The sequence below is a fragment of the Takifugu flavidus genome, chromosome 4, assembly GCF_003711565.1.
Source record: "Takifugu flavidus isolate HTHZ2018 chromosome 4, ASM371156v2, whole genome shotgun sequence".
Classification (NCBI taxonomy): domain Eukaryota; kingdom Metazoa; phylum Chordata; class Actinopteri; order Tetraodontiformes; family Tetraodontidae; genus Takifugu; species Takifugu flavidus.
The window spans coordinates 4,773,467-4,785,527 of NC_079523.1; the positions used below are offsets into that span (position 1 = coordinate 4,773,467).

The following is a 12,061-nucleotide window of genomic DNA, read 5'->3' on the forward strand; positions in this document are numbered from 1 at the left end:
AAAAAATGGGTCACGTGGTTTGTTTTTAAATGAGATCATCCACAAATGTTTCTGGTAATCCAGTCAGATTCGTTTGTGACTGGAAGTCCCCCCCTCCCCTCCCCCCAAATCCTTAAATTGTATTGACATTTTTTGGGGCCACAATCTGCGAAGTGTGACTAACTTCTGCTAAAATGGCTCAATATACTATTTACTGGAAGAACATGATGCTCCAGATGCTGCCGACAGATGTTTTAAAGCCAAAAACATACAGGAAAGAAGCACAGAGGACAGTTTCCAAGTAAACTCTCTGGAATTTTATTGAAGTTTTCATCTTACTGAGATGACATTTCACGTAGGCAGGATCCAATTTCATACTTGGTTTTCTTTGATCAACATCTCTGCGGGCGTCCGTCGCTTCTTCATTAAGACTTAATGCAACTACTTCCTGCCAGTTCACAGGGTCAACTTAGGCTCACGGGTTTTGAAAACAAAGACTTTTTTTTGGAGAACATGTTACCGGCTGCATGTGAAGACGGCTGCATCAGGTCTAAACAATAGGTGGCTTGGGGGGGGGGGGGGGGGGGGGGGGGGGGGGTAGTCCTGACTGACCACACCCAGGAAAGAACCTGGATTCAGTGCTGCAGAGACACATTCAGGGATCTTTTCTGGCCCCGACAGCAAAAGCAACCGCCGGTCTGCTGCAGACGGACGGTCACAACCAAAAATCTGGACCTTTGACCCCCCCTCGCCCCCTCACACACATTTCTGCGCCAGCTGCATAGTTGCTCACTTCAATACCAGATTTCCCCCCCTCCCTCCTAAATATTCAGAAACATCTCTCAGTATTCCAGGAGCCCAGGACAAGGCGCCTTTGACCCGGTGACCTGAGCGGTTCTGGCTGGACTTTAGTGCTGGAATGCATTCAAAATGCTACAGGTCTATTTCAATGAAGTGGCCTTCACATTCCAGATTAAACGCTTCCCGCCGTCGAGTGAATCAAACCCAGCTGCAGATTCAAGCGCTGACTACGTGGAGGCCGACCTGCCGACTCGGGGAAAGGAGCCTCATTTTTGGCAAAGATTCACACACAGGTGTGTAAACAAAATTTCCCTTGTTAAAATAAAAGACTGCGTTTGTTTTAAATCAATGTTGCGAAGAGACAAGGAAACCTCCATGAAATCAGAACTTGAGAATCAAATACCTGCTGGATGGTAATACTGATCTGACGTCAGGTGGTCTAACAAGTGTTTGTTGCTGGATAAAGCTGAAGCTGGCGCGGTCCGGTCCGGTCCATTCTGGAAAATAAACATCTACAGGTTTCTGTTCCTCCTGCCAGGTTGATCCTGAATGCTCTGGCTGGTTTAACACTATAGCAGCTTTTTTTTTTTTTTTTTTTTTTTTAAATTAGGTTTTTTTTGTGTTTCTCACTTTTTGCTCCATATTTTACTTCCTCTCTCGCCCGTCACTCCGCGTGACGCTCATCCATACAAACACACGGCTTTGTAACACTCCTTCCACACTGTCCCTCCCCCCCTCCCTCCCTCCCACGCAGCCCGTTTCCAGGTGGTTCCTTCGGCGTCTGCTCAGCTTGGCGTTTGACTGTGAGGCGCCCGTCAAGCACCATGAACGCCCGACTCGCTTCCAGGACTACGGGCCTCTCCATGGTGGGGCCGAGACCCCGTCAGATACGCCGACACCCCCGCGCAGCCGTTACAACTAAATTTACAACTCAGGCACACTCTGATGCTTAATCAGCCTGCCGTCTCCTGCGCGCCTCATTTCCTTCTTCCTCTGCCTCCGACGCGGCCAAGGAAAGGTCATCGTGTACAGTTTCCATGAGGAAATGAGGCAGGAGGGGCATCTTGGCTTAATGAGATGACATCGTGGAATTTGCGTGCAAAATGGCTTCACAGAGTTAAACACATAAGGCCCGTGGTAGTTTTTTTTTCTTCTTCTTTTCATCTCTTTCAAAAAAAAAAAAAAAAAAAGGTTTAATCAATAAATCATCTGCGGGCTCCTCTTCTGTACTACAAGCCCTAAAATAAATAGATCTCCCTCTTTTTAACTTAAATATCGTTAACATTTTCTTTATCCGCTTGAAAATATTTTTTTGTTCTTTTTTTTTTGCATGAATACAAAGTCCTTCAAAGAGTTGAAGTTTACCCAAAAGCCCGTCACACATGCAGGCAGCCCCTGTCCACTAGTCCAGTGGTCTTACAATTCACAGGAGCTCAATGAGAAAAGGGAGAGAGAAAAAAAAATAGAAACTAGGAAAGCAAAATGGTGGGGAGGGGGTCAAGGCTCAGGATTCTCAAGACCGTGGGCGTTGATGAAGGCAGTGGAATAAAAGATCAAAAATAAGGAAGGAATGAAGCAGGACAAGCGAAAAGGGGAAGGAAGAGCGTTGGAGGGTGGCAGGGCTGTTCTGGATGTGGTAACTGAAGGGGTCCTTAAACAAGAGCAGGTGGGACGCCGTTCTCAATACTGATCTGTGAAGACGATCTGCGGCGTCAGCACCAGGCCTGGGCTCTGCGCTGGTCAAAATCTGCTATCAGCCGCTTGATGTGGGCCAACTTGTTGTGCAAATACTCGCAGCGCTGCTTCTCCACGTGGTAGTTTGGGCTGTCCTGTACAACACACACACACACACACACAAACAATCAGACTCCACCTGCAGCAGCTTGAACACACAAATGCACCGATAACAGAGCTCAGGTCACCACTTACGTGTTTCATCTTTTTATATTCTTTTAAGACTTCTTGTTGCATCTTCTGTAAAGTGAAAAAACAAACAACTTTAATTAATGCTGGAAACGAGGACGCAAAGACAGTAAAGCCGCTGAACACAGATGGTAACCGGGAGAGAAACTGCAGCATTCAGGCACCTGGTGCTCTTTGGTGCCGGGTACCAGCTTCCGACACTGAGCGTCCAGCTGGGAGAAGCGGCGTGTGACGCCCTCCACGTGAGCGTGGAGCAGGCGATACTCGTCGTACTCGGCATTGAAGTCATCTTTGTAACTCTGCCGCTGGTCCATGGACACCAACGGTACGTACTTCCTGTTTACACGCAAACGCAGGCGGAGGCCCCACTTTCATTAAAAGTCGATGCAGATGCAGTTTAAAATCAGAGCGTAGTGGTTTACTCACACTACATAGTCAGGCATGGAATTAGTGGAGAATTCTGTGGACTGGGCTGGATTCTCTTTGTTTGAAGACTCTGGAGAGAAAATGGAAAAAGGGTTTGAAGCCACAGCAGCGCGGCCAAAAGCAGCGAGATGCAGACATCCGCTTCCATAGTTGAGAATGAGATCGAGTAAATAAACACATCAGGCGAGACGCTCGGGCAGAAACGAACCTCCGTCGCTGTGAGGACTTTTGTTGGCGACCACTCTGCTCTCTGCCTCGGCGCTGCGCCTCTTTTTGGTTCTGCGAGTCTCTTCGGGCTGCTCTGCTACATTCGGAGGACTTGTGCCGCATCGTTCCGCCCGCTTCCCTTTGTCCTTCTCTCGATCCTTCTCTTTGTGCTTTTTGGATTTCTTTTTGAACTTCTTATTGCTGGACAGAGGAGGGCTGGTGATGACGGTGGAGGTAACTGTGAGTGAGGTGCAAGGAGGTGGGCTGGGGGAGGAAGTGGGTCCGGGAGCGGAGGAGAGGTGTCGGTAACTTTCCTGCAGCGTCCCGCCTGACGCGAACGGGCTGGGCGACGGGTCTCTGCAGGACGAGCTCTGGTCCAACGGCAGGTCCTGGGTTCCGCAGCCCTCGGGGGTGCTGGGCGAGTTGGAGTTAGACGCCAGGGTGGGCTGCTGGTGAGAGGGAACGGGGGGGTGGGACGAGACGGGGAGGTGGGTGGGGGGGCCCGAGGTGACACTGGAGGGCAGGGACGAGCGTTTAGAGGCGGGGCTGCCATCGTCCTCGCGGCGATCAGACGAGGAGGTGGATGAAGACGTGGCAGGTCCTCGGTTGCTGAGGTGGGAGATGCGGGCTTTCTTGGGCGCCAAAGGATCAATGAAGTCAAAATCCGGCTGTCGCTTCTGAAACACACAGAACTGAGTCAGATGCTGTGACCATAACAGATTTAGGCAGTATTTAAATAGGTATTACTTCCAGGACCTGGGGAGATGAAGGTACGCTGTCTTTGGGAGAACTGCTTGAAGAAACAGACTCAGTTTGAGGACCCAATTTGCTGTAAAAGAGAAGAGAAAAGGATAATGGGACAGAGATGAGAAGGACCTGTCCTTTGACCTCCTGTTCTTTTTTTTTTGCTTTACTCTGAAGCTGAGTGGGATAAAGACTGAAACTCATCTTGGCTATAGAATGCAATTACTTAAAATTAGCCCAGAATATTCAAATCCTGACAACAGGGGTTAAAATGACCCACCCACAGATTTTAAACCACCACTTTACAAATGCAACACATTTCTTAAAGTGCCATTTCTTTGTCCTATTTTAATCAGCTAAGGATTCATCAGAAAGTCTAATCGGCCGTTTCTGTACCGGGCCAACATCCGGTCGACCTGGGTCCTCTCATCCTCAGAGTAGCCGGGCCAATCGCGCTGGACGTCACGATATATAAAGTCCTTCAACGAGTACGTGTTGTCCTTGGGGTTTAGATTGGCCACCTATTCCATGTAGACACACACAGAAAGACACACACCCGAGAAGAGTGATGCATGAGCCCTCAGATAGCAGCAGGGAGCAGGAGTCTAAGCAAACAGTGCTGCGTGGTTTAATCTGGACGCGCTACCTGTTGCAGGGTGGTTCCCAGGGAGTTACGGTCCTTCTGGTTGATGCCGTCCCGCTGCAAACGGGCCAGCACTTCCAGCTTTTTGTAGGACCTCAGCGCCAGCAGGTGAACGATGCGGTCACGGAAGGGTCGCTGGGACACGGGGTTGCTGGAAAGGCACTTGCGGATAGTGTTGGCTGGGTTGATAGGCGTGGAGCGCTTGCGCTCGGGAGCAACCTCCGGAGCAGAGAGCGCCGGTTTACGGATATGGACTTGTTTTCCTAGTGGCAGAAGACAAATATGTGGTAAAATTGTGATTCAAGGATGACGAGCAGTGCCAAATACTACTAGAGACCCATTCACAAACCAGGGGGGAGGGGGGAGCAAAACATCCGACTGAAACAAGCGAGACCAATTTGAAAATCTTAGCCTGGGGAAGAGCGATAATATGAATAACCCGAGACAATTTAAGTGAGAATGATGAAACATTCCCAAAATGGGTTTTTGCCTGCAAATGTGAAATTCGACTGGAGCGGCCTCATGAGAGGACGAGATAAGGCGAGATGAAGCGAGTCGCTGCAGAACGCGCCGCCATGAAACGATGGCAACGTGCGTAACAAGCCCAGCGGTTTCAAAATGAGGGGTGTGCAGCTCTCATTAAAAGATACAGGCTGCAGACAGAAGAAGCGCAAGTTACAGGTGCTTACCTGAAATTATCGACCCGTAAACGAGAAAATAAGAGCACCTTTTGCATTAGTAAATAGGGTGTGTGTTCCAGAGCAGCTGCTACAGGCTCCGGCCCCATTTCTCAGCTACTCCTCTTGTTTCCTAGTTTCTATCTGGGCCACTCTATGCAAATGTATTCCCAGGGTGAAGAAAAAAACAAGCCCGAGGAGATTTTAACTTGGCCAGAAAATGTCCGCAACAAGCTAAACTTTTTGTTCTACTTAAATCATGATCATTCGCTGGACTGACTCAAAATGGAGTCTGACTGTGCAACTAGATCTGCTGCACCGAGCTTTTGTGGTCAACGCAACAGGTTCTAAACAAAATATTTAAATTCTTTACCAAAAACCCATTAAACTGGACGATACTGGAGACAGGCGACACCTGTCTCTTCCGCTCTGATGCATAGCAGAGCAAGAACATTTCAGTTTCAAGTTTCTTAAATTCATCGAAAATAACTGTTGGAAGGAAGCTGAAGAGTTCTATTGTCGCACTGAGACACAGCTGCTGGTCCCACTTCCTGTCCAAAGTCGATCAAACACACAGTAAAGGTACAAAGCCGCTGCACATGGACGGTAACATGAGCAAACATCGCAGCTTCTCCATCCGCGATGTGGGAACGGCTTCATCTACAAACTTCTGCCATACGGCTAATCTGGAAACGACCGAGAAGCCAAAGGGGCTTAGTCAGTGGCCCTCTGGGCTTGAATGGAATCAGGCTGTCAGCTTTCATCTATTCAGCCTCTCAAAAAAGGGGGAGCGAGCGGCATTGACAGCAACCTGGGCACCGCTGAGGCCCTTACCTCTGTACTGGCCACCGGGTTTGATGACTTTGGTCCCACGTTCACGTGTGTCCTCCACAGCTTGGGTCATTCTCTCTCGGGTCACCTGGTAGGAGTCGTTGGTGGCGCACACTGTGACTTTGTCCTGTACCGCCGCCAACAATCGCAGATGCGAGGCCCCTGAGCTACAAAGGGAGAGAGAGGGGTCACCCACCAGCAGCCCCTGGCCCAACCGTGTCGCTGAAACCAGCCCACCGGCGACCGTTACCTTGACACGTACTGGCGGATGCACTCGAAGCTTCCCTGAGGGTTGTCCTTGCCCACGTTAGACAGGTAAAAATCAAAATTGTGGAAGGCATCAGAGGAAGAATCTGTCTTGGGTATTTTAATGCGCTGCAGCAGAAAAAGAATCAGATTATTTCCAGTTAAGGAACAGAATAAATACAAAGCCCAACAACATTCGTAACATTTATCCCTTGGTTTCCTCCTAATACACTACAGTAAAACGCAGTCCACATCGGGGGTGTAGACAATCCCCGATCGTCCTGAACGCAGCACAAAGTCGCGTTTATGCATCGCAGATGTTGCTTGTACGTTCCGGGCCAATACATCACCAATATTTTGTGTTCTTTATACAACAGGAATTCACGGTATGCGATGTAAAGTCACATCTGATGCCCATTATGAGGAAAAAAAGAAGATTAAAACATGAATCAAGACTCACCCCTTGGAGCCCATTGAATTGTATGGTTGGCCGCGAAGAGGATCCATTCTGAAAGTGAAGAGAACCCAACAGTCAACTCCTGCTGACAAAGAAGTTGTTACCAAGGGCTGGAAGGTGTTGGGGCATTTTAGGGTTTAAATCAATATTTAAAATTGCAAATAGCACTGTGTTTTTTGGACCGTGGCTGCTTCTATTTAAACGTTTGACTCCCAAACGTCCACTAACGGCGGCGGCCACCATTGCACTATTAATGGAATGATTCTGACTGCAAACCACCGAACCGTCCGGATTCTCGAGGACGCCGACCGTTGTCCTGTAGTTGGACGGGAACAAAGGAGTCGGCCACAGCTGTGGTGTTGTAGGTGTCTTTAGATGATGCACGGTAGCTTTTATTGATAGCAGTAGATTCAGTGGCCTATCAAACTATGATTATCTGATGGGTAAAGTATAGCAGCAGTAAAAAAAGGTGCTAAAAGACCTTCAACATGCAGTCTTTTGTTGCTATACATCTTCGAAAACTAGCAAGCTAGCGGCTAGCAACAGCATTACCTGCATCATTGTGGTTACCGTTTACAGCTATGTGAGACAGGTTTGATACAGATGCCTTTTAGCCATTTGTGGGCTCACATACCTGGAATGACAACCTGACACTAGCCTGACGGATGCAGCAGCGATCTACAGCCAAACGTTACAGACGTGCACAGGTAAAGGCTGAATCGAATGTGGTAAAACAAAAGCCGGTCGGAGAAATCAGCACGCAACAGCCTGGCTTGGCTTGAAAAATGCCTTCAGGGAGAAAAAAAAACCCCCCAAAAAAACCAGATAATTATTTCATCCAACTGACAATCCAAAACAAAAAAGAGGAGAGCACAAAAACGTAGTTCTAACTTGTTGAAGCCAGCCTCCTCCGCACACCGACTGCCTCCCTCCCCCCACCATCCACACACACACACACACACACACACTCATGCACTTCTGATCACATTTCACATCACCACAGAAAGACAAAGATAGCCGGCTCCCGCGGCTCGGTGACCGGCCGAGCCACGCCGCACGCGGCCGAGGGTGAGAGGGGGAACAAAAAGCAGGCATTTTTGGCTGCTCAGTCAGCAAGAGGCGGCCAGTGGCCGTTCAGCGCAGCGCACGGACCCACATTACCGCATCCAATAAGGATGTAGCGGCGCCTGTCACAAAAGAATTCACTGGGCTGGGTGATGACTAAGTTCGCCACCTGTCTGAAATGGATTCACCCGCCGTGCGCTGCTGCCTTTGAGTCCAGACGACACAGGAAGCAGCCTTCCGCTCGCAGGCCTGTCGGGGCGAAACTTTGACGGACGGGAGCGCGAGTGTTCGGTGACATGCTCGCGGACAGACAGTGCGCCTTACCATAAAAAGCAATCAGAGACCTCTGAACTAGGCTACGGTGCATGTGCTGCGAGGGAGGACCTGCACCAAGTTAGCCTCTTATGCAACGCAGTCGTTGGGTTACTTGACTTCAGGCCCCTGCAACTTAAAGCGGTATCGGCCCCGTCGAGATTAGGTGGCCGACGCAGCGCCGCAACGAGATTACGCCGTTTGTCCAAGATTAACAGGTTATATTCGATCTGCGCAGTTATGCAGCGCCCTGTAAGCAAAGCTAAGACGTGTTTTCCCTCAACCGGTGCCGTTGGGTTTTGATGGGTCGACCCTGACCTGGTTTAGGATGTCAAAACAGGGCACGCGGGTCAGATGGTCATGGATGTGTGCAAGTAGCCTGACACAGCGGAGGGGCAACAACAATCAGATTACTGGCCCCTGTAGGGGGGGGGGGGACTTTTTAGTTGCCGTACTTGGCATTCGAAAAGTTCTTGGTACCTCGAAGAACTTTCTGCAACTTCTGACAGTGGAGACGTAAATAAATGCGCGATCCTGGCAGAAACGCCGAGTTACTTTTCAAATTACAAATGTGCGCATACAAAGGCCGCATTTTCGCATTGTTTAACTTCATTATTTGCCCAGCCAACGTTGCCTCGGGGGTATTTACCCGAATGTATCAGGGGCAACATTCGAAGCGACGTTCGTCGCTTTTAAAAATGTTTATGAGCAGATTGTGTTAAACTAAAGCTTCCAGTCATGACGACTGTGGCCGGAAAACAACTGTAACCATATGGGGATCTGATCGATCACTAGAGGGATTAAAGACCAAAGTTAGTTGGTTAGTTAGCTAGCTAGCAAGTGACTTTGGGTCCAGTTTATCCGCAACATTTCCTCCATTTCACGAACATTCGTCGAATTGTCAAACTCCCCGTCGAGGTGCTTTAATTCGACGCAGCCTTTGGCCTCAACGTTCGAATTTAATAAACGTGTCAACTTGTGCGTGTGCGGGAAACATTAATGTTTTCCCCCGCAGGTTAAATGTGAGCCAAGTTTGCGTGTGTGTGTGTGTGTGTGTGTGTGTGTGTGTGTGTGTGTGGGTGGGGGGGGAAATGGACTTGCTGGACTGCAAGGTTCGATATTCGGAGCTACGGCTAGGTGGCTAACACAAGCGCCCAACTTCGCAAACATGTCTACCGAGTTAAAAACCCTTTGTCACTTCCCAAAACTCGGTCCACCGAGGGCGAGACGACGGGCGGTTCCGACCCAAAAGGCGGGCACGGAGACACTCCGTCGGCGGCGGGGCGAACTTTGTCGCTTTTACCTGTGCGTGGCAGCCGAGCTTTCCCAGCTGAGATGAGCTGTGTCAGCCCTCCGAACCCGGCTCGGTTCGGTTTGGAACTAAAACGAAGGCTCCGTTCACTCACCGAACACTTCTGGTGGCTCTCTATCGCCTTCAGTGCTGTCTCGGTCAATTTGACGTGCAACACGGTGACTCTGCCCGCGTTCTGTTGGCCACAATTTAGTCCGTAGCTCCCATCCTCGGAGAGCGCCGCCATCTTTGTCAGCCCTCCACCATCGTCCCTTTGAGGCTGGGGCATTTACCAGCCTCGGCTGCCTCAGCCTGCTCCTGGCCGGGGAGGGACTACGGCTCTGGCCGGGAGGGGGGGGGGGGGGGGTTGACTTGTCACTTTGAGTTAAGTTTCACTTTCTAACTTCTTTTTTTAATTAACTGCGTTTCATGTCGGGGCGAGGACACGTTACGTTGCCACGGGTTTAGTTCCTTGTGCCCATTTGACAGGACGAAGTAAATGCGCAATAGGGATCAAGTGGAGTGTTTTAAAGGCTTAAATAGTTGAATGCGTATTGTTTTAGGGCCTAACGAGGGACACCGGAGTCTTTGTCTCAGACGGAGACATGAACTCTCTCCTGGGGAGGGAAGAAAATGTCCACCTCATGTTTTTGCTGACATGGCTGAGCTAATTTTACCCTTCTGAAACTGTTAACGATCCCCTCCACTCATGCATTCAGACTTACCTCCAAATTATCTAATCTTCATCTGACAAACCTGTTATTTTCTCATGGGAGGAGAAAATGGGGGTGGACAGACAATGGCCACCTTATAATCTCGATTATTTTCTCCCAGGCGCTACTTGTTTGTTCATCTGATGTTGATAGTTTCCATTGCGAAGGCACGTGCGCGTCCTTTCGTCTGTTGTCACCATTCCATTCACACGGAGGCCTCAGGTGCCTTCGCCGCACGTGCGGCCTGTTGGCAGGAAGGGCCCCTTTTTGATGCACACCGTTCACGCGATGAGTCTAGTACACGCCGCTTTACACGCCACCCAACGCCGTCTCAACTACAGGGGAATGATAATTACATATGATGATGCCAGTTTCTCCAGAACCCTTTTGCTCAGGCTGCCAGAGTTCCGGTTGAACTCCTCTGTGCATATGTTGTTTCTAAACATGAGCGATTCGCCTCGTGACATCACAGCGTGTGTAAACAGCCCGGGACGCCTGTGAGCTGCGCCTCCGCTGCTCCTGATAGTGTCGGCGCCATAAACACGGTCATTAGTGCGACATGTCGGGTGCCTGCAGGAGCCTCGGGCAGGGAGTCAAAAAGCCTGTGTGACTCCAGCAGATTACCATAGTTTCTTACCCCACCCATCTCAATGACAAGCATCTCACACACACACATGCACGCTTACTGGTATCTTTTTAAGGGCAGCTATATAGCACATTCTACTACACAAGTAAACTGCCAACAAAACCCAAACACGACCCCTAAAACTTCCTTTAAGGTTCCACAGCTCTGCTAAAATTCCCTTATTATGCCGAAACGTCTTCAAGGTGTTCGTTTAATGGCAAGATTTTTCCACATAAACGCAACAACATGACCTCCCCCCTCCCCGGGTTACCTCTTCTTGTCCATATAAGCAGCGGACTGCCTACCACACCTGCTGGCGCCCTTCATCTACCTTCACAGGTGACACACGAAACCTTTTTTTTCCCCTTTTAATTCCAGATGTGCCGTCTGACAGGTTGCCTGCTGTGCAAACAATTAAATCCTTTGCGGCGGCGTGGGCCCATTCAATCTAAAGCCCCTGTGTTTGCACGAGGGTCACCTGATGGGTGCTGAAGAGCAACGTAAAGAGTGGGAATCCCTCAACACCACACGGCTTTTGTTCAGAGCTTAACAAGAAGACCAACGACGACGTGGCTACATCAGCCGTCCACTCGCCGAGACCAGCCCGGATGAGTCGGATTTTGCTCCGCGCGTCCCCCTCCGACCTCGCTGCAATGGTCTGAGCGGCGGCAGGGGTCGATCGCTTGATCAGGAGGGGGTATTGACACCCGTCACATGACCGCGGGCCTCCCTGCTTCTGTCCGCCTGCTTGGGTTCGGTCACAGAAGTGTCTCAATACTTTGACCTGTGGAATCAGATATACGTTTAGTTTTTGTCTGTAGCCGCGACCGCCGCCTCTGACCCACATGATGGGGATTAAGGCAGTAATTCGTTAAACTGCTTTGCATTGTGGAGTGAAAGGAAGGCGCTCGCCGCGGGCGCACGCAGCGGAGGGTCTCCTCTCAGGAAGACTTGTCCCACAGTTGCATTGAGCATCTGAAAATTTGTTTCAAAGTGTTCCCACTAAGTTCCCCCACCCCCTTTTAACTGCGCTCCACGTGGCGATCTGGCCCCGAGCACGGATTCTGTTGGCAGTGTGAAAAAGCCATCTGCTGCTCTTTAAGCCGCTCATTAAAAAACAG

The 12,061-nt window shown here is 49.9% G+C and overlaps 2 protein-coding genes across 2 annotated transcripts in view; one reads left to right on the forward strand and one right to left on the reverse strand.

The window, feature by feature from the left end:
* cast (calpastatin) overlaps positions 1 to 12,061 on the forward strand; it is a 71,302-nt gene that overhangs the window by 14,064 nt on the left and 45,177 nt on the right. The window lies entirely within an intron of this gene.
* Positions 274 to 9,937, reverse strand: ell2 (elongation factor for RNA polymerase II 2). The gene is made up of 12 exons (XM_057030107.1): positions 9,718 to 9,937; positions 6,938 to 6,985; positions 6,482 to 6,606; positions 6,235 to 6,398; positions 4,727 to 4,986; positions 4,477 to 4,601; positions 4,093 to 4,165; positions 3,338 to 4,013; positions 3,130 to 3,199; positions 2,868 to 3,039; positions 2,710 to 2,754; positions 274 to 2,609 (listed from the first exon to the last, which is right to left on the reverse strand). Exons 1-12 carry the CDS (start codon positions 9,889 to 9,891, stop codon positions 2,493 to 2,495), a joined length of 2,049 nt encoding a protein of 682 aa, XP_056886087.1. The 5' UTR covers positions 9,892 to 9,937; the 3' UTR covers positions 274 to 2,492.

Excerpts from the sequence above, each read along its gene's own strand:
- ell2 (XM_057030107.1), bottom strand. The coding sequence starts at position 9,891 with ATGCCCCAGCCTCAAAGGGACGATGGTGGAGGGCTGACAAAGATGGCG. Across the intron at positions 6,399-6,481 it reads ATCCGCCAGTACGTGTCAAG|CTCAGGGGCCTCGCATCTGC; the intron begins GTAACGGTCGCC and ends CTCCCTTTGTAG. Across the intron at positions 3,200-3,337 it reads AAGTCCTCACAGCGACGGAG|AGTCTTCAAACAAAGAGAAT; the intron begins GTTCGTTTCTGC and ends TTTTCTCTCCAG.